The sequence below is a fragment of the Ophidiomyces ophidiicola genome (assembly GCF_022830035.1).
Source record: "Ophidiomyces ophidiicola strain CBS 122913 chromosome Unknown scaffold_11, whole genome shotgun sequence".
Classification (NCBI taxonomy): Eukaryota; Fungi; Ascomycota; class Eurotiomycetes; order Onygenales; family Onygenaceae; genus Ophidiomyces; species Ophidiomyces ophidiicola.
In genome coordinates, this window is record NW_026054651.1 from 33499 (window position 1) to 55665 (window position 22167).

General features: G+C 49.4%; 10 protein-coding genes across 10 annotated transcripts; 7 read left to right on the forward strand and 3 right to left on the reverse strand.

The window, feature by feature from the left end:
* Positions 1–190: 190 nt before the first annotated feature.
* SEC11 (Signal peptidase complex catalytic subunit) lies at positions 191–943 on the forward strand (the record flags this gene model as incomplete). The annotated part of the gene is made up of 2 exons (XM_049252350.1): positions 191–579; positions 694–943. 2 exons carry the CDS (start codon positions 191–193, stop codon positions 941–943), a joined length of 639 nt encoding a protein of 212 aa, XP_049108524.1.
* A 1129-nt stretch (positions 944–2072) lies between these two features.
* LOZ57_003302 (uncharacterized protein) lies at positions 2073–2672 on the forward strand (the record flags this gene model as incomplete). The annotated part of the gene is made up of 3 exons (XM_049252351.1): positions 2073–2099; positions 2162–2278; positions 2352–2672. 3 exons carry the CDS (start codon positions 2073–2075, stop codon positions 2670–2672), a joined length of 465 nt encoding a protein of 154 aa, XP_049108525.1.
* A 913-nt stretch (positions 2673–3585) lies between these two features.
* On the forward strand, positions 3586–5829 carry LOZ57_003303 (uncharacterized protein; the record flags this gene model as incomplete). Its single annotated transcript, XM_049252352.1, has 1 exon — positions 3586–5829. The coding sequence occupies one exon, from the start codon at positions 3586–3588 to the stop codon at positions 5827–5829; it is 2244 nt and encodes a 747-aa protein (XP_049108526.1).
* An 897-nt stretch (positions 5830–6726) lies between these two features.
* Positions 6727–8840, reverse strand: LOZ57_003304 (uncharacterized protein; the record flags this gene model as incomplete). Its single annotated transcript, XM_049252353.1, has 2 exons — positions 6727–7915; positions 7969–8840. 2 exons carry the CDS (start codon positions 8838–8840, stop codon positions 6727–6729), a joined length of 2061 nt encoding a protein of 686 aa, XP_049108527.1.
* An 828-nt stretch (positions 8841–9668) lies between these two features.
* BCS1 (Complex III assembly protein translocase and chaperone) lies at positions 9669–11217 on the reverse strand (the record flags this gene model as incomplete). The annotated part of the gene is made up of 2 exons (XM_049252354.1): positions 9669–11009; positions 11065–11217. The coding sequence occupies 2 exons, from the start codon at positions 11215–11217 to the stop codon at positions 9669–9671; spliced, it is 1494 nt and encodes a 497-aa protein (XP_049108528.1).
* Positions 11218–11524: 307 nt separating this feature from the next.
* LOZ57_003306 (uncharacterized protein) lies at positions 11525–12884 on the forward strand (the record flags this gene model as incomplete). The annotated part of the gene is made up of 4 exons (XM_049252355.1): positions 11525–11655; positions 11713–11760; positions 11817–12449; positions 12506–12884. 4 exons carry the CDS (start codon positions 11525–11527, stop codon positions 12882–12884), a joined length of 1191 nt encoding a protein of 396 aa, XP_049108529.1.
* An 896-nt stretch (positions 12885–13780) lies between these two features.
* On the forward strand, positions 13781–15145 carry LOZ57_003307 (uncharacterized protein; the record flags this gene model as incomplete). The annotated part of the gene is made up of 1 exon (XM_049252356.1): positions 13781–15145. One exon carries the CDS (start codon positions 13781–13783, stop codon positions 15143–15145), a length of 1365 nt encoding a protein of 454 aa, XP_049108530.1.
* A 610-nt stretch (positions 15146–15755) lies between these two features.
* On the forward strand, positions 15756–17685 carry CCT3 (T-complex protein 1 subunit gamma; the record flags this gene model as incomplete). Its single annotated transcript, XM_049252357.1, has 6 exons — positions 15756–15780; positions 15848–15914; positions 15966–16174; positions 16232–16822; positions 16878–17515; positions 17599–17685. The coding sequence occupies 6 exons, from the start codon at positions 15756–15758 to the stop codon at positions 17683–17685; spliced, it is 1617 nt and encodes a 538-aa protein (XP_049108531.1).
* A 163-nt stretch (positions 17686–17848) lies between these two features.
* LOZ57_003309 (uncharacterized protein) lies at positions 17849–18442 on the reverse strand (the record flags this gene model as incomplete). Its single annotated transcript, XM_049252358.1, has 1 exon — positions 17849–18442. The coding sequence occupies one exon, from the start codon at positions 18440–18442 to the stop codon at positions 17849–17851; it is 594 nt and encodes a 197-aa protein (XP_049108532.1).
* A 2021-nt stretch (positions 18443–20463) lies between these two features.
* LOZ57_003310 (uncharacterized protein) lies at positions 20464–21669 on the forward strand (the record flags this gene model as incomplete). The annotated part of the gene is made up of 5 exons (XM_049252359.1): positions 20464–20482; positions 20659–20794; positions 20864–21026; positions 21114–21185; positions 21250–21669. 5 exons carry the CDS (start codon positions 20464–20466, stop codon positions 21667–21669), a joined length of 810 nt encoding a protein of 269 aa, XP_049108533.1.
* Between the last annotated feature and the right edge of the window lie 498 nt (positions 21670–22167).

Genomic DNA, 22167 nt, shown 5'->3' on the forward strand with positions numbered 1-22167 from the left:
AAGCTTTCTTCCTCGACAGGCCGCGACCACGTCCTCCACGGCTTCGTGCAAAGAACTCCACGCCGGCGCGATTTCGAGGTGGAGAGACTCCCATCCAACCTCCCAACACCAATTCCCATCCCCATCAGCGTCCTCTCTGTATTTTCCTTTTCTTCTCGAACGCCCGGCCGCGCCGCCAGACACCGGCACCATGCTGAGCAACATCGCCCCATACCTCGCCAACCCGCGGCAGACGCTCACGCAGGTGCTCAATTTCGCACTCGTGCTGTCGACCGCGTTCATGATGTGGAAGGGCCTGTCCATCTACACCAACTCGTCGTCGCCCATCGTCGTTGTGCTCTCGGGCAGCATGGAGCCCGCCTTCCAGCGCGGCGATCTGCTGTTTCTGTGGAACCGCAGCCCCCGCGCCGAAGTGGGCGAGATCGTGGTGTATAACGTGCGAGGAAAGGATATCCCAATCGTGCACCGCGTGGTGAGGGCGTTTGGCGACGATGCGAAGGATCCGAAGGAGGCCGGGCAGAAGAAGAAGAGTGCTGGGTCGAGTGCGAAGACGGGGAAGAAAGATACCACTGCAGCTGGGTAAGTAGGATAGGGTTGTGTTTTCTTGTTCTTACGGCTACTTTGAAGCTTCGCTGAAGCTCAGTTGGAGATGTATACGTCTGGGTGCCGTGGAAACTAATGCATATTATACAGGGCCGTTCACTCAGACGCCTCGCTCGTTTCGCACAAGTTGCTCACCAAGGGCGACAACAACCTCGCTGATGATACGGAGCTTTACGCGCAGGGACAGGACTTTCTGGACCGGAAAGTGGATCTGGTGGGCAGTGTACGGGGCTACATTCCAGCTGTTGGATATGTGACAATCATGCTCAGCGAGCATCCGTGGCTGAAGAGTGTGTTATTAGGGATTATGGGCCTTATGGTGATTCTCCAGCGAGAATAGACTCCCAAAATGTAAGATAATTTTACTGGTTTGAATTGGTGCTGGAGAATGTGCCAAACACTGGAAGCTGCAGAAGCTGCAGCATCGACAGCTCGATCGCGACGAATTGGTCTGGGGTATAATAGGGTGACAGCATCTTATTCGGTATGCTGCGCTGGCTAGGCATGGCTGTGTTAGCTCTACAATTTGAAGCCGAGCTCTCTACCTAATCAGGTAATTAGTATAGTATGCCTTCGATGAATCCCACGCCCCACGAGCACGGTACCTTATGTACCCAACTCATGGTCTTGCTCAAATGAGTTGAAGTTTTGACCTGATCAGAGAGTTCAGCTTCAGATCCTAATGATTGAAATTGACGAGTGTTGGCTGTGACAGATTAATAGATGACCATGCAGCTAGAAGGTGGTGCGGGAGAACGGTTTGGTGCCAAGAACTATCAGACATTTTTCATGCAGCACCTATTTGGCCCGACAAAATTCCTGTGCACCACCTTCTAGCTGCAGTCCTGTCCGATACCATCTACTCTGTCTCCTTCAGCTCGCCAGTCTCAGGCAATTGCCTAACATAGAATCACTCTTGCTGGCACTTGTTGGGTATCGTCCCTCCAACACAGTTCTTTTTGATTATCCGAAAGGACACTACATACCCAGGAAGACCTCTGTATGATGCACCCAAATATAGTTACTTGACACAATCTGTACTCAATTCTACCTTGGAAATGATTGTACTACAGGCTGATAGCAGTGTGGAGATTTTTCTTCTACGGCTCACTGGTAGCTTGGTCATCGATCATTGCCTACAACCCAGCAATACGGCCTGGCACAACCCCTATAGGAACGGGGACCACAAGCAGTGGATTAACAGGACGTGACGACATGGCTTGATGTGTGAGAGAAGGCCAAGGAAGACGGGGCTGCGAGGTGATGTGGCGGAAGCATATGTAAGTTCCAGATGGACAGCTGGAAGGTCGTGCCACAGTTCTGCACCTCCGCATCCAGCTGGTATTGGTAGACCGTGTTTACATATACATCACTACTTAACCCGTCTGGACTGTAACCCTGCGCGTGTCGCTGCACCATCACGCCCGGGTCACCAACTACGCGGCCCCCGCGAAGTACCCCGCGCCACCATGGGAAGTCAGAAGCGCATTGCAAAGGTGCGAGTCCGCCTTCATGGGTGATTTGGGGAGCCGTGCTGACTGATATGGCTGTGGCATAGGAGCTGAGCGAGCTGATGAAGACGCCGCCGGCAGGCATCGAGGTCGCGCTGCGCGACGAGGCCGATCTGTACAGATGGCGGGTGCAGATGGCGGGGCCAGACAACTCGCCGTACCGCGTACGTGCTGCCCGCCGAACTACATACTGAACTCCAGGCCGTTGAGCCAGACGACGACTAACGGGCGCTGCAGGGCGGTTCCTTCAGTCTACTGCTCGTGCTGCCGCCGGAGTATCCCTTCAAGCCGCCGACGGTGTCGTTCGCGACCAAAATCTACCACCCCAACGTCACGAACGACGACAAGGGCACGATGTGCCTAGGGATGCTACGCGCCGACGAGTGGAAGCCGTCGACCAGGCTGCACTCGGTGATCGAGTTCGCCCGGAACCTACTGGAGGAGCCCATGCCCGACGACGCCGTGGAGGGCCGCATCGCCGAGCAGTTCAACAACGATCGCGAGCTGTTTGACCAGACGGCGCGGGAGTGGACGAAGAAGTATGCGAAGGAGAGGTGAGGGCTGGGAATGGGAGGACTAATGTCTCAAGATGTGAACATGAGCCCAATGACTGTTTTGACCATGCTGTTGCGGTTTTTTTTTTTGGGAGGACGCTTCTTCGCTGGCCTTTCTTTGCTGGGACATGTTGGAGTTTTTGATGTTTGTGAACGAGTACCTAGAGACAATGCCGATGCGCCGGAGCCTGAGCTCTTCTTCTTCCTCCTCCTCTTCTTCTTCTCCCTTGGACGCCGTGAAAGAAACATGAAAGAAAGCCTGCCCTGCTGCTGCAGGAGGTGTTTGATCTGTTGCGTCAGGAGCCGTGCCGTGCTGTGCCTCGCAGGAGATGCGAGATCAGCCCAGCGCCTGTATGTGCCCTGTCCTGCTCGGACGATCAGCGAGCCAGCATCCCCATTGTTGCTGTTTGCTGGTGTCGTTGTTGGCTGCGATCATCCATTGTGCGGCCGGATTTCGGGGAGGCGTGTGAAGCCGCCGCCGTCTGGCTCCGTGTCTTGCATCTGCGACGGCGAGCCAACTCTAACGCGGCCGCTTGACTCACCAGCCTGGCCGTGTGGTGTTGGGCGTGTGCTGCTGCCATCAAGCTTCAGCTGTCTGAGTCGCTTTCGCTTCGCTTCGCCCCCCCCGTGGTTGTCGCACCAGCGCCGGCGTCTTCCCGCCATGCGAGCTAACCGCCGGCCTCTCTCTCTCTCTCTCGCCCTCCCACCGCGCTGCCTGCTCGCCGTCCGTCGCCTGTGCCTCCGCCGAGCCGTCTTGCCTCCCCGCCCGCGAGCCCGTATCGTCGCCCGCCGTCGTGTGCGCGCCGTGAGAGCTCGAAGCCCGTGAGCCAGAGCTACATGGCGTCGTGAGACCAGCCGCAGCCCAGCCCAGCCCATCCGATGCCCCCGGCCGGCTGCGACACCCGACAGCAGCGGCCATGGGCACGAAACAAGCGGCGATTCACGCTACCTTTCGCCTGCCCGACCCTGACGATGTCAGCACGCTGCTGCCCACCAGCCCCCTGGCCCGTCGCCCGGCCCTGAATGCCCTCGACACCGCCGTGCCCGCGCCTGCTCGCCCGCCGCCACACGCCCTGCGTCCCGCCTGCCTCCAGCTCTCGCCTGCTGCCACTGCTGCTACAGTGCCGTCTCTCCGCGCCGCCTCGCCGTTTGATATCCGCCGCCATGAGCCTGCCCCCGTCTCCCCGGCCAGCAAGACTGACAGATCCGCCTCGCGGGCTGCCACGCCCGTCTCCCCGTCTGCCAGGCAACTGCCCGCTTTGTCGCCCATAAATGTGCATTCCAGGCACTTTGCGCCCTTTCGTCATGACCGCTCGCCGCTGCAGACGCCCTTGAGCCCGCGCTGCCCACACCCCTACCCGCCCCCCGAGCTGCATTTTGATACGCCGCTACGGTCGAGCCTGCACTCCGCCACGACGGGCAGTACCAGCCTGGAGCCCGCCAGCGAGACCGAGAGAAGTAGCATCCTGACCAATCCGAGCTCCGTGGCCGATCTTTCGCCAGACGCTGGGGACACCGGTATGAGTGTGGACGATGCCATTGATATGTATTTGGACGGCTTCTCTGACGACTCTTCCTCCGGCACCTCGCCCGACTCGCCTGACCCGGAAAAGTCGCTTCCGGCTGCAGATCTCCAATCCATATCTCGTTATCCTAAGTCATCTCTAAAAGTGGCGGAGCTTGGGCCAAACGCCTTAGTATCACCTAGCAACAAAACAACATCTCCCACAAACGCTCCTATATCGTTACCTAAATCACAATTGCAGCCAAAGCTGGTGGTGGACACTGGGTCAGCGGACAAGGAGCAGAGAACAAGCCCTCTTTCAAGTCCAAGTGGCAATCTACCAGGAAACGTAGAGAAGAGAATGACGGTGCCGGAAGTATTGTCTGTCGGAGTACCACCGCCGTTGTCAACCGACACTGATCTCAGAGATATATATGGGTTCAAAAAGCAAACCACCCATATCACCGTGAGGCAGTTCAAAGCGTGGAACGACCCATATCTAAGATACGTTGACTATCGCAGGCGAAAATGGGTAGAAATGGTGGGAAGCGCTCATCCTGAGCATTCAGATACCCTTCCTTTCCCCTCAAGGTCCAATAAGATGAAGCGGTACATCAGGAAAGGTATCCCTCCCGAGTACCGTGGTTCTGCCTGGTTTTGGTATGCAGGAGGCCCGGAGTATCTTCTCAAAAGCCCAGGCCTCTATCGTAAACTCGTGGAACAGGCATTCCAGGCACCCATGAACGACGACAAGGAACATATCGAGCGTGATCTTCACAGAACGTTCCCTGACAATGTTCACTACAAGCCCGATGACTCCTCCGCATCCCAGCCATTCGAAGGAAGCAGCAATCTTAATCACCTTTCAGATACCCCAGAAACTCCTATAATTCAGTCGCTACGTCGTGTTCTCTATGCGTTTTCGATTCATAACTCGAAGATTGGTTATACCCAATCACTTAACTTTATCGCAGGCCTTCTCCTTCTGTTCCTACCCGAAGAAAAATCTTTTTGGATGCTCCATATCATTACTTCTACATTTTTGCCTGGGACCCATGAGGTCAGTCTCGAGGGCGCCAATGCCGACCTTTGGATACTCATGGTGGCCCTAAAGGAATCTCTCCCCGCTGTTTACACGAAAGTCGCCAGCCCAACGCCTACCACTGCGAGATCCAGACCTCCAACCATCACCACTACTACACGACTACCCGATATCACTCTTGGGCTTACCAACTGGCTAATGTCTATGTTCATCGGCAGTCTCCCTTTGGAAACTACGCTGCGCGTCTGGGACATTCTTTTCTACGAAGGGTCTAGGACCTTTTTTCGCGTTGCCCTGGCGATTTTCCGGATCAGCCAACGTGACATCCTCTCCGTTAGCGATCCCATGGAGATCTTCCAGATCGTACAGACTGCCCCAAAGAGAATGCTCGACGCGAGTGCGCTCGCCGATGATTGCTTCATGCGGCGATTCCGCTTCTCGCAGGCCCGCATCGACTCCTTGCGGGTTGCCCGACGACAGGCCATCAGGGAGGATAAGGAGCGCGCGTCGTTTCTGGCGCGTCCGGGACATTTCCGCAATGATGCGGATACTCGTCCTGGGACCAGCTCCCCCCCTTCACCGGGCCAGTGGCGAGCCTGGAAGAAGTTCCAATGAAAACCCATGACTAACTGAAGATACCTGCTCTTATTCTCCTCCGAAGCTTCAATTCCTGTCAATTATTTTTACGTGTGTCTTTTTTTTTTTTTGGCTCTTACGGGCTGTTTTGCTGTCTGTCGTCTTCTTTAGCGAGTAACAGGGGGAAAGCGCTACTTTCTGGCACATACATACACTTTTTTCTTCTTCTTATTATTCTTCTGTCCTAAAAAAAAAGAATTTCCTCTTCTTCTTCTCTTTCTGCTCCCACATTTCCAAGGTGTCTTTGGCATGTTAGTAAAAAACACAGGCTGGAATTCTTCCACCAAGCCTTTGTTTTGTCTTGTTGTTTCTATTCAAGGGGATATTCATGAGATATTTTACGCAGCACTGCATTCAAAAATAATAGAAATGAATATGTTACCATATGGAGATCTGCTTCTTCTTTCGTGGTTGGCTTCTGATGTAGATTGGGTTTCTGAAAACAGTTGCTTGACTCGCTAGCAAACCAAGTCTCAAACTCGAACTCTTTCGCGAGCTCGAAACTACTAATTCTATGGCGAAACTAGAAACAAAGTGAAATACATTATGCTAGAGTGTACAGATCTTCATACTAATTTGGAATATCAGGTGCTAGAATTGGGTTTGTTTATTGACATGTCTCTACACTATTGCTAGAAATAAATTAAGAGAAATAAACTAAGACCAAAAATAATTCGGGTCGTTGCAGAGCACTTCACATGTGCAGGAAATACTGGTATGATATATTAAAAACGACTAACAGGGGTATCAGTCAAGTATGCGTTGCTAAAGTCATAATAAAAACCACCGCTGCAGCGGGAACCTGCCCCGCCAAAATAGTAATTAACAATGTTTCAAGTTTCAATCGTCAGGAGAGGCAATATAAATAGTTTTTCATCAAGATTTCTCACGTGTCATTCGCTTCGTAATAGTAACCACCACCCAAACCAAGAACTTGACAGCCTTAGTCAGTATCCAAATGGTTGCTGAAAATGCCCACGAGATGAACTTTAAGATTACCCTCGATGTCCTTGGAAGCTTCTGCTTTTCATAAGCACCCTTTGCATTACTCCCATACTGCTCAAGGTCAAATTCTTCCACTGCAACGGGCTTTGCTTTCTTCTTGGGTTTCTTCTTATCTTTGACTTTAGTTGGCTCGTCACTTTCGGGTTTCCAAGGCAAGATACTCATGAGGGAGAACCGTTGCTTAGCATGAGGCCGCGGTTGGGAGCGAATTTGATCCATTAGCATAGCTTCTTCGACATCTTCCCGCTCCGCTTGGGTAGCGATTAGCTGAACGCCTGCATTCCTGGCCGGAAGCTCCGGCTGTGGGGAGTCCTCTCGGTAAAGGGGGGGTACTACAGAGGGCCTAGGGGACTGGATGCTCATGCTGGAGAGAATGGATCTAGACGTCTCATTCGATAGTGCGACGGTCAAAATTGAAGAAACCATGGTATCAATCCCGTAGAATGAGCGAGTCGTGGTTAGTATCTGTCGGACATTAATAGACAATGCCATACTTTCAAGGTCCAAAGAAACCAAGGGAGCTTGGGTATTTAGGTCGGCATTTGGGGGCGCAATTTGAATTATCGGATATTGACGCATGGCAATAGTGTGGGGTAGCGTAGTCAACACGGTTGCATGGAGTACCCCGAATTGACTCGGTGGGTGGGAAGGGCCCTGGCCATGAGTGGGGGCCATACCCAACCCAAGTAATGTTGGGTAATAGATATTATACTGGCTTTGCGCAGGTTTCAGCTCAAGAATACAAGAATTTTGAGCTTCTGATCTCATTAGAGCATCATTTTCCGCCTGCATTGCATTCAAAGGGGGTAGGTTATTCTTCCGAGCGAACTCCAAAGCATGCTCCCTTGTCAAGAGTTCGGCAAGCTTAGGGAATAGAGCAAGGGAAATGCCTCCGTGACTTTCTCGACTGGCATCGCCAATATTTAGTGTCATAACCGGTGATTTGGTGTTCGGCCGTTTGGGATGGGTCCTATGGATTTCAAGATCATTCATTGGGTTGGTGCGAAGTGTATAGAATGGGGAGGTCTGGCTTCCAAACACGAAGGTAAATGCATCGATCCTAATGTACATTAGCATTGTGTTGGACTTGAGAAACAATGAGGTCATAATTACTTTCGCATTTTCAGATAGAAAGTGTCTAGATCCGTCACGGACCTTTCTCCATTCGAGGTATCCCATAATTTCGTCAGTGTATCAGTTGAAGAGAATGATACGCTGGCTTTTCGAGCTGTAGGCGGACAGGTAGTAAGGTTTAACGGAATGAGTACTGGTGCCGGGCGAGTATCTCTTTCAGAAGTTGGAATAATGATCTGTGGCAGGGAGGATGCACGATGCGGGTAGTATTTCTGTTTGCTAAGAGGGACATTCGGATCGTAGAGGGGAAATATGGATTTTATGTGGCTGGACACGGATTTCTTTTCGGCGTGCGAGGGATTGTTGGAGCGAGCAGATGCGCTTGATCCACACCTTATCGGTGTATCTGAGCTGGGAAAATTAGAGCCAAATAATGTGGTTTCGTAAGGCTCAGCAGGGGTGTTGTATTGGGCTGGTGATGACCGAAAGGGAAATGGGTCAGATGGCGAAGGGGTTGAAAACGATCTGCCTTTAGGTTTTTGGCCTACAGGCTGCTGGGTCTCAATTTCGAAGCACGCAGCGAACTGAGGTTGAGCAACTGACGAAAAGGATGGAGCTTTTCGGGAATTCGAACTTTTGGTCGTATTTTCAGGCGTTTCTGAGAGAACAGGAGGTAGCCGTGATTGATTGACTCGAGCAGGTGGGGGTGACGTGATCGCATTTGTATCTTCAATTATCTGAAGAATGACAGTCTCTGTCTGTCCTGGAATTTTTACATCTTCAGCTACTGGTGAGACTGTTGGTGATCTTGTTGATCGCCTTCTGTGACCCTTTCTAGGTTGGCCATGTAGATGATTCTGAGATTGGACGTTAGGGAAGAGTTGAAAAGATGTTTGAGGCGTCTGAGCCATTTTGTATATATTAGAAAGCCGACCCAAAAATGGGTCAAGTAAGGGAAGAATGAATGCACAATCTACCAAACTCGAACATGCGGGGGTTTCTAGGTCTTAAGACGAAAATTTTAGACAGGAAACAAAGAAACATGGCCACGGTGCCTGGCTTGGGACTCGCTCACAAGCCAATGAAAGCGTAATGTTTGTGCAGCGACTATCAGGCCTGCTGCCGCTGCTCTGCGCATTATTAGCGGTATGCAAAAACAAACCGCGCACGGCTCGCCGCTGGTTATTGCTGCAAATCATGGGCGGTTGGTGGGTATCCTAGTGTCACCGTGCATGATGCCTTGAATAACTTCCGGCCCCCAGTAGTGGCTAGCGGGAGGACTGCTTCTGCAAACAGTGCAGATGGAGGGTGATTGGTGCACATCCCCTGCATCTTATCACAGCCCGGCGCTTCGAGGAACTTTGTTTCTGCAAATAATATGTGCCAGTACTCCGTAGTCCATATTGCTCCAACCATCGCGCATCTCGCATGGCACCGCCTTACACATGGTAGAGGCACCCGTCGCCCGTGGCTCTGGTAGCTGTGAGAAGCGTGCCCGACGACGTTTGGCGATGTCGTTGAGCGTTGAAACGCAGATCAGAAACGCCAAGAGAATGTGGTTGGCTTAAGCTCGCATTAGCGTATGTTCACGTGCCAGGTCACGGGCCGCGATTCCGGCGCCAAAACTTCCTGAAGAACTGCTAAATTTATGGATTTACGGGCTGGAGAGGAGAATAGAATACACGAAGACCCGGTCATCACCCCAGCAGCCGGGTCCCCCACGTTTTGCGATTCTTCAGTCACTCGGTTGCTGGGCCAGTGTGGGGCTCGTCGCCTAGTAACCCCTCGGCCATGGCAATAGCGCCGGCCATATCGTTCTTGTTATACAAAAATAGACCTTGCAGGGCTGCAGTGCTCGTCGCTTTTGGCGGGTCCCTTTTACAACCATTTTCGTCTTCGAGAACTCCAAGCCTCGTCAGTTTCTCAATAAACTGCTTCTGGTACGCTTCACAGTTCTCAAATTCACCATAGAATCGTTCCCAGAGCTGCGCAGCCTGGTGTCTTGTAGCCTCGCCGAGTCTGACCGTCATATCGACACGGCCCGGGCGGACCAGAGCTTCATCGAGCCTCTCAACATGATTGGTCGTAAGGAAAATAATCCTCTCTTCGGCACTTGCTACTCCGTCCATGGTATTTAGCAAACCTGAAAAGGTTACATTTGCCCCACGATAACCATCTGTATCGGTCTGTACGCGCCGGGTGGAGAAAGCGGCGTCCACGTCTTCCAATAGAACCAAGGTGCGGGATGGAATTATTGTGAGTAGATGATTGAGGCGATCATCAGTCAGTCCTCGTTCACTAAGGTTAAGAATCGCAATATCGTAATCTAGCTCACCAGCTAAAGCCTGAATAAATGAACTTTTGCCGGTTCCGGGAGGTCCGTGCAAGAGGTATCCACGGCGATACGGAATTCCGCGATCGTGATACCACGACGCACTGGCAAGAAAATCTTTAACATCGGCAACTACTCGTTCCTTGACACCTTCTTCCAATATGACGGAATTCAGAGGCCGTTTTCGGCGGGGCTGGCCAAACTGGCGCCATTCAGTTCCCCATGAGTTGTAAATAACAGTCTTTCCCTCATGAGACTTTGCTGCATACTCATGGGCTTCTCGAAAAAGATCTTCAAAAATACTCCGCTGGGAGTACAGAGTAGTCAAAGTCACAGTTTCCCACGGTCGACCTGTCTGTAAGTCCCTCGATTTTTCCTCTCGAACCCGATTAACAAATATGAAGGCATTCTTATACCGTAACACGTGTTTTCCTGGACCTGGGATGAGCGAGAAGTGCGTGTGGAGGGCTCCATTCGCTAACTCGACTTTCTCGGTTTGGATGGATAGATGGCGCATGCCTGGTGTCATTTTGCGGAGCAAGGACTCAACAAAACCGAGCTTCTGCGGCGTTTTGGCAAGCTGAGATCGCTGGTAAAGGGTCATCCAGTGTAAAAACCAAGGGTAGGAGTCGTCCTTGATGCTGATCTCAACATCAACGAGCATTCGCCTCCGAAGGAGGGCCGCTCCATGTCGAATTCCTCTCTGGGCGAGGGTCAGGCCAGCACCAAGACCAGCTAGACCAAATCCCTAGAGATAGGCATTAATATTAAAGCTCATTCCAGTTTAATGCTATGTTACATACCGCCGTAAAGAAGGGATTGTTTGACAGTTGGCCCAACAATCCCTGATCGGATTTGAAGGGTGTTTCAGCGGCATACTTTTTCTGGAGAATCAGATCAGCCGTAGATGGCTCCATTGGCCGCAAGAAGCCCGCTGCCCCATTGTCGGCGGGCATCTGGATGGCTGTTGAAATGCAGCTTCGGGCTCGGATCAACTTTGCGATCAAGATTTTCCGACTAAGCTAATTAAACGCTAGATCATAATAGGACTAGTGCCATTTGCAAGCCATAGCTCCAGCCTTAACGCCGCCTGCTAACTCCGTTGCACGTTGTCGACGTCAGGGCTGTCGCGACGCCAGGCGGCCATGCTTCGCTCCTTCATTCCCTTTCACATAAATCTCCGCTGAAACCCGTCTGCTAGAATTTCTCGCTCTTGAGCTCCAGCGGTGATAGTCTACTACCATCTACCTGCTTTGAGCAAGAATGGCCGCTTCCACCGCTGCCGCTGTACTCTACACTGCTGCGATTTCTACCCCAACGCAGGTTCTAGCACCCGAGGACGTGGAGGGAAAGGCACATCACGCGAAGGGTGGAGGTTTTCAGAATCCATGGGAGTCAGTCATGGCTCTCCTCTGATCCCGATAGGGGTCCATGGACTAACAAAACAATAGCTCCTGGCATTTAATACCGGCCTGGGCAATACTCAGCAAACTTATTGCGTAAGTCCAAAAAAGCCAATTTGGATATATTGCCCTAAGCTAACGCTAGTGAAAAGGCGGCGTTTTAAGGGCGAGGCCAATATTCCAGATACAACCCCTCCTACTGTACCTGTGCGTTCACCAAAATTCCTACCGACGAGGGCTACTGGAAAGTTACGGGCCACATGGCTGGGCCATGCCTGCTACTACGTGGAATTTCCCGGTGGCCTGAGGGTCCTTTTCGATCCCGTATTCGAAGATAGATGCTCTCCGTTTAGCTGGCTTGGCCCGAAGCGATACACCGAGATGCCTTGCACGGTAGAGGATATACCTTTTATAGACGCCGTTGTGATTTCGCACAATCACTATGATCACCTTTCATACCCTACTATCAAACAGATTCATAAAAGGCACCCGAATTGCCAATTTTTTGCACCTCTTGGAAACAAGCAATGGTTCACTGCGAGCGGAATCCACAATGTAACTGAGTTGGATTGGTGGGAAGAGCGGGAATTCGTCCTATCACCATCAGGAGACGTAATCAAGGCAATCGCGGCTGAAAACTCTCTGGATAACCCCCCCAACATTTCTGCACGTATTGGGTGTCTCCCGTGCCAGCACATCAGTGCTCGCACTCTCTGGGATCGGTCTAATACTCTTTGGGCTTCGTGGAGTGTTGAGTCAGGCCAGTCGAAGGTGTACTTTGCGGGGTAAGTTTTCTCTAGTTTTCTTCGTAGACTCTATCTTAGTATTCTAACTTCTTCAGGGATACTGGCTATCGATCGGTTCCTGATCTACCAAATGGTGTCGACGACTATGGCCCGGATCATGACTACCCACACTGTCCCGCATTCGCCCAAGTTGGCCAATACCGCGGCCCTTTCACACTTGGGCTTATTCCTATTGGCGCATACGATCCTAGATACATCATGAGCCCCATGCATGCAAACCCACATGACGCGGTCAACATATTTCAAGATACAAGGTGCGAAAGGGCGCTTGGAATGCACTGGGGGACCTGGGTCTTGACCGAGGAAGATGTAATGGAACCACCAAAAAAACTGAAGGAAGCATTAGTGAAGAATAATCTTGCGGGCGTTGGAGTTTTTGATGTTTGTGATATTGGCGAGAGCCGTGAATTCTAAAGATACTCGAAATACACCCTGCTTAGCGTGGATTATGATTATTAGAGGTAATAACCGCTTGTCCTATACATTCTTCTCTCTTTATATTCTTACGCGTGTTGCCTTGGTATATCATCGTTAAGTTCTCTATAACCCTAATCCTACATACGTTACCTTAACTGCTCCCTATATATTTTCATAACTCTCATGCCATCATTCAGAAATATGGGGAAAAGGAAACATTGTATATAAAGCTTCATATTACTGTTTTCATGCAGCTATAGAAACGAAAATAAGCCATTGGCTCGAACAGCCTTACCATAGAGACGATGAGCATAGTGCATAGTATCATCGACAGCCAGACTATTGTAGGGAGGTATCCACATACAAACAGTGAGTAAGAATTGGGTAATCCATACAGCGGATTTCCTGATGGAGAACTAGAAAATATTTGAATGGATAGTGTATCTAGTGACTAGACAGAGGCTAGCAACTGACCATGTGAAGGATAGTGACAGGGCATGAAATCCCCTTGAACAAATTAAACGTGCTTGCTGGGCGGCATGAGCTGCAGAGTGAATGCAATCACTCTCAGACAAAATGGCGCTAAGCAAAAAAGGGAAGGGGGGCTATCACAGTATAAACATCCAAACTTTTATAATCACTCCCTGCCATAACCTTTTTCAAAGTCACTCTGTTGCATTGGTTGTTTCTGACATAAGTTGCTGCTTTTGGCTATGCTTTTGAGGCAGGATATACAACATAGCTTTCTTGTTTTAGAGAATGCCTAACTGGGAGGTGAACGAAAGATCTTGACAGAGCGACGCGTGCCTGATACAATATCAGAGCCTAACCAAGGGGAAGGCGCCATAGAGATGGGGTTTTCCCGCAAAAAAGGACTGAAACATGGAGAAGCAATGCCCAAAAAAGGTAAATCCGATACAGTAAAAAGCAAAAGTGCAGGTTCAGGCGCAGAAGCTGCAATGAGCAACAAAGCAACGCCCGATGCAGCTGGAAATTCCAGAAAAGGCTTATCAGCAGCAAGTGTGGAGGAGAAATCAAGAAGAAGTTCGTCAATGCGTCGAATCGAGGAAAGAGTCAAACGTGTGCGAGAAGAATTTGGACTCCATGACAACAACCTTGGTGATATCGCAACGAGAGGCCCCAGAGGCACATTGCGCGTGGTAAACCCGGATCCCCCGTCTAATCCAAGTGAAAATGGAGATACAAGTAATAGTGTGGGCCAGGGATATGATAATGAACCTGACAATGCATCAGCGCAGTCATCTTCAAGCGGAAGGGAATATATTTATGGAGCGTTGTTAGCCTTAAGCAGCCAGGCGCCGCAAGGAAACGAGATGTTTTCGATCCAGCATCCAAATACTGAGCTACAAGCACCAGGAATTCCAGAAAAGACTTCAGTCAAAGAGGAACGAAGCCTTTCCCCATTGCAAGACACTCCAGGCACGAATCCAAATCGGTATAGAGACATCTTTCCTCAGGTACCAGGGGACTCTCAAAGGCATCATGTTCGGTATCAGTATCGCCTCTCTCCAATGACAAGCAGCCCGGGCGTAAACCAGGCACAGTACAAAAATGCCGCTCCACGGGTACCGATCAGCCCTGGAATGTACCCGGCACAGCAACAATACTCGAGCTCGCAAGTACCGCATGTGATCCCTAGAGCGTCCATAGTTCCGTACCAACACCTCGCTCAGTTAGCACCAGGTATGATGCAGGGGATGTATGCAGGACACTATCAATATCCTATTCCTCAGGCCGGGTGTAATCCTGGAGTGTACCAAACCCAATACCAATATCCCACCCCGCCAACACCGGGGCAGATACCTGGGATGCGCTCGTCACGATTTCGGCAGCAAGCTTCCCCTTTGACTCGCAATATGCCACAGCCGTCTCGTCCTGGTCGATATCACGGACATAACCATCACAATCCACATACTACGCAAGCATACATTCCGTATTTGCCATATCGCCCTCACCCGGGGGGCACCCAGCAAGCATCGTCATTATATTCGCCGCAAGGTCATCAGTTCGTGGCTCAGGCACATCCACCGCAACAGGGATATTCGTACCCGAGGCCATGTCTTCCCCCGATCCAGTATCAAGGGCACCATAAGAATGAATATGAAGGAGAGCCTGAAGAATATGACGAGCAGTACGCACAGCTGATGCTGGCCAGGAAGCAAATGGTCTGGCAATGGTTGGAGACTGTTGAGCACGAGGTGCAACGAATTGAGCCTGAGCTGCGGTGGGTTCCTTGATCATCTGGCAAGAACATACTTTCCACAATGAGCACGATCTTACTGACGGAGTGGAGTGTAGCAGGTGAAACGCCCGTGCTCGCCCACAATAATGCAAATAGGCTTCTAGTAGCTCGTTAAGGGACTCTGGGTCGGACAAGAGACATAGAATTAGAATGAGGCCTGGATGAATGGATATGTTCGCTGCTGAAAAATGGGAAAATCGCTATGGGATGGCTCTAATGTTTTGTATTTTGAATTTGAATCGAAGCGGCGGATCCATACCACGCAATGAAGCTGAACATTTGTTTAAGGTTGAGATGAGTCGATGACTTGGAAGGCGCTGTTTGCAGTGTTTGATGGACATAGTTAATATCAGGCTAGCTAGCTAGTATGTTTGTGGTTTAGCCTGACCACAGTGCCCTATGGAAAAAGAGACCCGAAGCTCAACAGCTTCGGTGCCGCGTGTAGTTAGATACTGAACTACTGCTGGATCAATTTACGTGGCAAAGTAGCCCCGAGTTTTGGTTTGATTCTGCTCCTGCTATCTGTTTTTCTTGCGCTTGCTCTTGATATTTCTTGTCTCAGCTTCGCATCCCACTTTTCTGGGTCGCGATATCACCCCGCCAAAATGCAGGCCCCTGTGGTGGTAATGAGTACGGCACCTTTTCTTTCAGTTATTGAAGTGTAATATTTGGTTACAGTTTACTGATCGTCTTTCAGATACGCAGAGTGGGGATAGGCAGGTTGGCAGAAAAGCTCAATTATCCAATATAACAGCGGCAAAGACGTGAGTAAAGCAAGGCGATACACAATCCGTTTATTCCCTAACGTAAGATAGTGTTGCGGACATTATTCGGTCATGTCTTGGACCTAAGGCAATGCTCAAGATGTTGCTTGACCCCCTTGGTGGTATTGTCTTAACAAATGACGGCCATGCAATCCTGAGGGAGATAGAGGTCGCCCACCCGGCGGCTAAAAGCATGATTGAGCTTAGCCGAACGCAAGATGAAGAAGTTGGTGATGGCACTACGACTGTTATTATTCTAGGTGAGCTTCATAGCGGAGGAAATGGATTTACTACAAAGCTGACACGGGAACATCCAGCGGGAGAAATTTTAGCTTATGCGCTTCCTCAGCTCGAGCGAGACATCCATCCTGTCGTCATTATATCCGCATTCAAGAAGGCCCTAAGCGATGCCCTTACCATAGTCGAGCAAATTTCCCTCCCCGTTGATATCGATGATGATAGAGCAATGTACAGTCTTATACAATCATCTATTGGCACTAAATTTGTTTCTCGGTGGTCTGAGCTTATGTGCAACCTTGCCCTTAAAGCTGTACGCACTGTTTCGCACGATGCGGGTGGTGGAAAGAAAGAGGTTGATATTAAACGGTATGCTCGTATCGAAAAAATACCCGGCGGCCAGATTGAAGATAGCGAGGTTATTGATGGGGTTATGGTGAACAAGGACATCACGCATCCGAAAATGAGACGGAGGATAGAGAACCCCAGAATTATTCTTCTTGACTGCCCTTTGGAGTACAAAAAAGGAGAATCCCAGACAAATATTGAGATATCCAAAGAAGAAGATTGGAATAAAATCTTACAGATCGAGGAAGAGCAGGTGAAGCATATGTGTGACGCAATTCTTGCTCTTAAACCTGACCTTGTTATTACTGAAAAAGGAGTTTCTGGTATGCTTTTCCCTAAACAAGTATGCCTTTTACACACGCCTACTAACTTACATAGATTTGGCTCAACATTTTCTTGTTAAACACAACGTTACTGCCCTACGAAGAGTCCGCAAGACAGACAACAACCGTATTGCTCGTGCAACTGGCGCTACAATTGTCAATCGGGTCGATGATCTGCAAGAATCCGATGTGGGAACCCAATGTGGACTCTTCGAGATCGAGAAAATTGGAGATGAGTATTTTTCATTCATGCGGCAGTGTAAGCAACCAAAAGCGTGCACGATTCTGCTGAGAGGGCCGTCGAAGGATATTTTGAATGAGATTGAGCGAAACTTGCAAGACGCCATGTCCGTTGCCCGCAACGTCATTTTCCATCCTCGTTTATCTCCAGGTGGGGGTGCTACCGAAATGGCTGTATCGGTGAAACTTGCACAGCTCGCCAAGTCTATTGAAGGCGTTCAGCAATGGCCATATAAAGCTGTTGCTGAAGCTATGGAGGTCATTCCAAGGACATTGGCTCAAAATGCAGGACAGAACGCCATCCGAATTTTAACAGGGCTAAGAGCAAAGCATGTAGAAGGGCATAGCACTTATGGACTTGATGGGGATACGGGCGCCATTGTTGATATGAAAGATTACGGCGTTTGGGAGCCAGAGGCAGTGAAGCTGCAGAGCATCAAAACCGCTGTTGAGGTAAGACATCACCCCCGTTATTTCTAGCTCCCAAAAGAGTTAGTTACACCTAAATTCCAGCTAACGTCCCTTTCCATTTATAGTCTGCTTGCCTACTGCTTCGTGTTGACGATATTTGCAGTGCTAAGTCATTGAAACAGGCTGCAAATATCGGGGGTGGGGAGGAATAGTGACAATCAGTCCGCACAAAACAAACAAATAACATAGACTTTTTATGTTACTAATTCCTATGAAAAAACAAAATAATTTTGTCGTGGGTATCTTGATAATGGTACATGGTCATAAAATATGCGTTGGTAGGTGCTGTTACCTGGGAAATGCTGGGGGGTAGACTTAATCTTCATCATGGATAATAACACCTGGGGTTTCCGCATAAGCGTTTGCCTGGTTTAGCTCTCTGTTATTGTCTCTGGGTCGCTCGTCAGAGCCATCGGCACAACATGCCACTTTTGTATTCTCATTCTCCGTCGCATTGTGAGGGGAACCATTTCCTTTCTTTGATTTGGCCGCTTTCCGCTTCTCTCGCTTTTTTCGATTCTTTTCTGTCTTCTCTTCGTCCTTCCGCTTTAGCTCTTCCATCTTATTTGCATGTTCTGTCGTAGCCTTTTCATTCTTCAACTCTTCTTCCATCAATCTCACTCGCTCATATTCGCGTCGACGACTTGCTTTGTATACGTGAAACTCGCCGGATCCGGCCCCGGCTGACGAGCCTTGAACGTTCGCGACAACCTCTGGTGGCGGCGGTAGAGACGCGGAGGTGCGAGGTTTAGAAATGGCGGGTATATGAATATCTTTACTTGGGTCTTTGAATAGCCCATCGAGCTGTTTAGCTTGTTCAGAGAGAGGCGTTAGGGCGCGTCGCTTCAAGGGGCGCTTGCTTCGGGGGTCTTGGCTAGTAGGAATAGATTCAGGTATTGGTTCTGACATATTGATAGACTTGAAGGATACGAGGGGTTTTCGAGAAAAATGCACAGTTTAAGAGCGCTCCATGCTGATCTGTTGCTCGAGGTTAGCAATCTAGACCTTTGGCTTACAGAATAGTGAATTAACTAACTAGTTACCTAGTTACCCGTGACCTTGCCAAGCCTCGTAGCCTGCACAGGTCAGGTACCCGCCCTGCTGGACTGCCAACTTACATTCCGGTCTTCAATCTCTGCTTTAGCTAACCATCTGCGCTCTTGATCAATACTTGTATTATTCTCCGGATGCCGATATAACACTTGATATGGAGCTAACTCTAGAGCTAATATAACTGACCTCTTCCGTCTTGAGTCATCCATGTCTGAACTTTGGAGGGCTCTGAGTGGTCTGTATGATTACTGGATTCTTCCGGTATTGCTCCCAATAGCTAGGAGCTTATTAATCTTTCACCATTGTTAACTGGGAGATTTCTTCTTTTCTTTGATATCTACCAAAACTCCTGTCTACTCCTACAGCCTCTTATACCAGCGTTGGAATGAGGAACAACTACCTCGGGTTGTTTTCACGGCTTCCATATAAAATTAGAGAAGGGGTTTGGCTGTACTTGGTCCCAGAGGGTTACAGAAACAGGCATCTTGAAATTCTCCGCACATGCCGTTTTATCTATGATGATGTTTCTGAAATCATCTATTGCCACTCTTGTTTGGAATTCAACATTATAGGCTTCAGCAAAAAGAATGTACGCACTACAGTCTATTCCCTGATGCAACAGCGCTCCTCCAACACCCTCATAAAAACCTGCGTACTTGTTACCAAATGAGGTTGCCGGTGCCACACGTGTTACCCTTTATAAGATTGGCATGGTTGTAGTGAACTTAACTGCACCAGTTGCTGACTACTGCCATTGGCTGTATTTGATGTGAGAGGGGCTCGACAGACTTGTTGATTTGCTTCAACGGCCCCCTGAGATTCAACGGCTAGAGATTTTATTCGAACCGTATGAACCCGGTCTCTGGGGGTATCAATATATACGAAGGTCCTGCCATTATGATCATGACTTGTTGACCATGCCATTTTGCAGCCTACATAGCCTCAAGGCTATCAATGCGAAACTCCATAATCCTCCAGCTCAAAGCAATATTAATTGGCAAGTCATTGACTGGGCGTTTCAGGAAGCCCTAGACAGGAGTGCACTTGAATTACAGCTCGAATATCTCTCCAAATAGGCCACTAAGGAGAGCACTGGTGGATTTAATCATGAGATGCAAGTTTCTCAAATAATCAATGAAATACTTTGAGATGCGAGAGACCTATGACCCCGATCCTGTCTTGGAGGTGCTAGGTAAAATGCGCTGAGTGGTCATATCCTTTCAGGATTCAATTATGGGAGGCCAGCACCACTTGGGCTGTAATTATCCAGCCGAGTAGATGTCGGTTCTGACAACTGAGAGGAAAATGGGCACCGTTGTCCGGGATTTCAATCTTTATTATGTGGTTCGGACTATATAATGATGACTGCTTTTTATGTGCTTATGATGGATACTGTGGCTGCTTCTCTTTCTTCAGCATGGTCTATGAAACTTGAGGTCCCCCGGTTATACAGTCTTGGAATGTTGGTACGGAATGCGTTTCCGTAGCCCCTTTCACATAATCATTTCCTCTATCAAAAGGATAGTGTTGATTCAGAGAACTAATCGTTTTATGGTATAATCATTCTCTTTCTCTCTCACATTGTCGAATCTGTGTAGGCTACCGAGTAACTATTAAAGACGAAGGCGTAAGGTATTTATAACTCTGTGCCGGAAGAATTCTCAAAGAAACTGTTTTTGGTTAAACGAGCTGAGCAACTGGCCCCTACGGAGTAGTCCGTCCACTTGGCGGCACTGCTTACATAACTAGTTAATCGAGCGATTTGAGTCCAGGTAAAGCAAGTACCGCACCTCTGTCTGTGTTTTGAATTTTTCTGATCTGGAATGGCAAAGCAGCTTATTAACGATTGAGTGGCGGCAATAGCCATCATCTGCGGGATGCCGACATATCGTGTTGGTAAGAAATTCCAGACTTAGACAGCTTTTTACCGCTTGTTCCGCGAATTGTGTCGCATGATATATGTACCATGCAAATACTTGCGCAAGCCGTGATTCAAGATCCATTCAATAAATCTACGACAAATACGCTATTGTGTTTGTTAGATAGTATCTAATGGATTTGTCCTCTTATAGAAGAAGCCAGCACAGGCCGTGCTGGCTGCAAGAATAAGGAATGTCAAGACAAGAAGGAGAAGATCCTAAAGGGCGAGCTACGTTTGGGATCATGGGTAGATACCGAACGGTTCCAGAGCTGGTCGTGGAAGCACTGGTATGCGCTGCTTCTATTCCATATTAGATTGTCCTGGAAAGTTCATTGCTCTGACACTAACTGCCGTAGGGGATGTGTCACTCCAAGGCAGGTTTCCACCCTGCAGGAGATAGTTGGCGAGGATAAGAACTTCTCGGATCTTGATGGTTTCGATGAAATTTCCGCCGAAAACCAAGACAAGATCCGCGAAGCGGTAGAACATGGACATGTCGCAGATTCCGACTGGAAAGGCGTATGTTACACACTCTACAATTTAATGCCCATTGTTGTTTATGAAGAAACAACACCGAACTTTCGATGCTAATTGCAAGGCTTGCAGGATGTTGAGGTGAACCGACCGGGAAAGTCGGGTTTCAGGGTTCGAGCTTCCAAAAAAAAGGAAGATGCAGAGGTGCGTGTTGAAAATCCCAAAGATATGTTCGTTCTTGCATTCCGTATGCTGAGCGAGAATGTAGGATGCACCACAAAATGACACTACTAAGACTACAAAGCGCTCGCGTGGTAAAAAGAAGAAAGAAGAGACCGAGTCTGAGGATGAGAATGAAGCGGAGACAGATTTAAAACCGGTCTCTAAGAAGAGAAAGACTTCGCTCTCTAAAAAGAAGGCTATCGACTCTAAACCAGAACCAGAACCAGAACCAGAACGTGAGGGCGAGGACGAGGGCGAAGGAGAAGGGGAGGGGGAGGAAGCGCCCGATTCTGGCAATGAAGCGAAAAAAGAGACAAAACCTCGCCGCAAATCCACTAGCAAAAAGAGGAATACCGATGAGGATAAGGAGCCGAAGGCTGCGAAACCGAAGCGTTCCCGGATAGCCGCTGAGAAAGCAGAACCAAGGACGACGCGGGTGACCCGCTCAAGCCGTAAATCTGGGTAAATTTTTCAGTGTCAATGCCCGCCAGTTCTGCTTCGTTATTTTTGATTTTTATTTTTCATGTGTGTTGGGGCTCGCTGGAAGGAGAGGATGCTACAAACAAATCGTCAATGGGGATCGTAGTTTCGATTGATAGCGTACGGAGTACTCTGTAGTTAGTTATGAACAGAATCTGTACGGACTAACTACTTGTATAACTAGTTATTTGTTCTCATTGCTGCCAAACTGCGACATCCGCCGTAATGCACATAGTTAGTCGTGCATGCATATGTACTTCGTACTCCAGACGCCTGCAGACTCCTTCGCGCATCCTCGCATGCGTCGTGCTCGCCCGTTGCCCGGCCAACGCCCCTGGCTTTATGCCGCAACATCACGGCTCCCACCAGTTGAATGCTGGTCCAACGCGAGAACGTGCATATAATCCTGCATCCAAGAGAACTGTCTGGGGTCGGACGCCTTGTATGTCGGGCAGCACCGTGTGCTAGTTGTCGCTGGTATTTC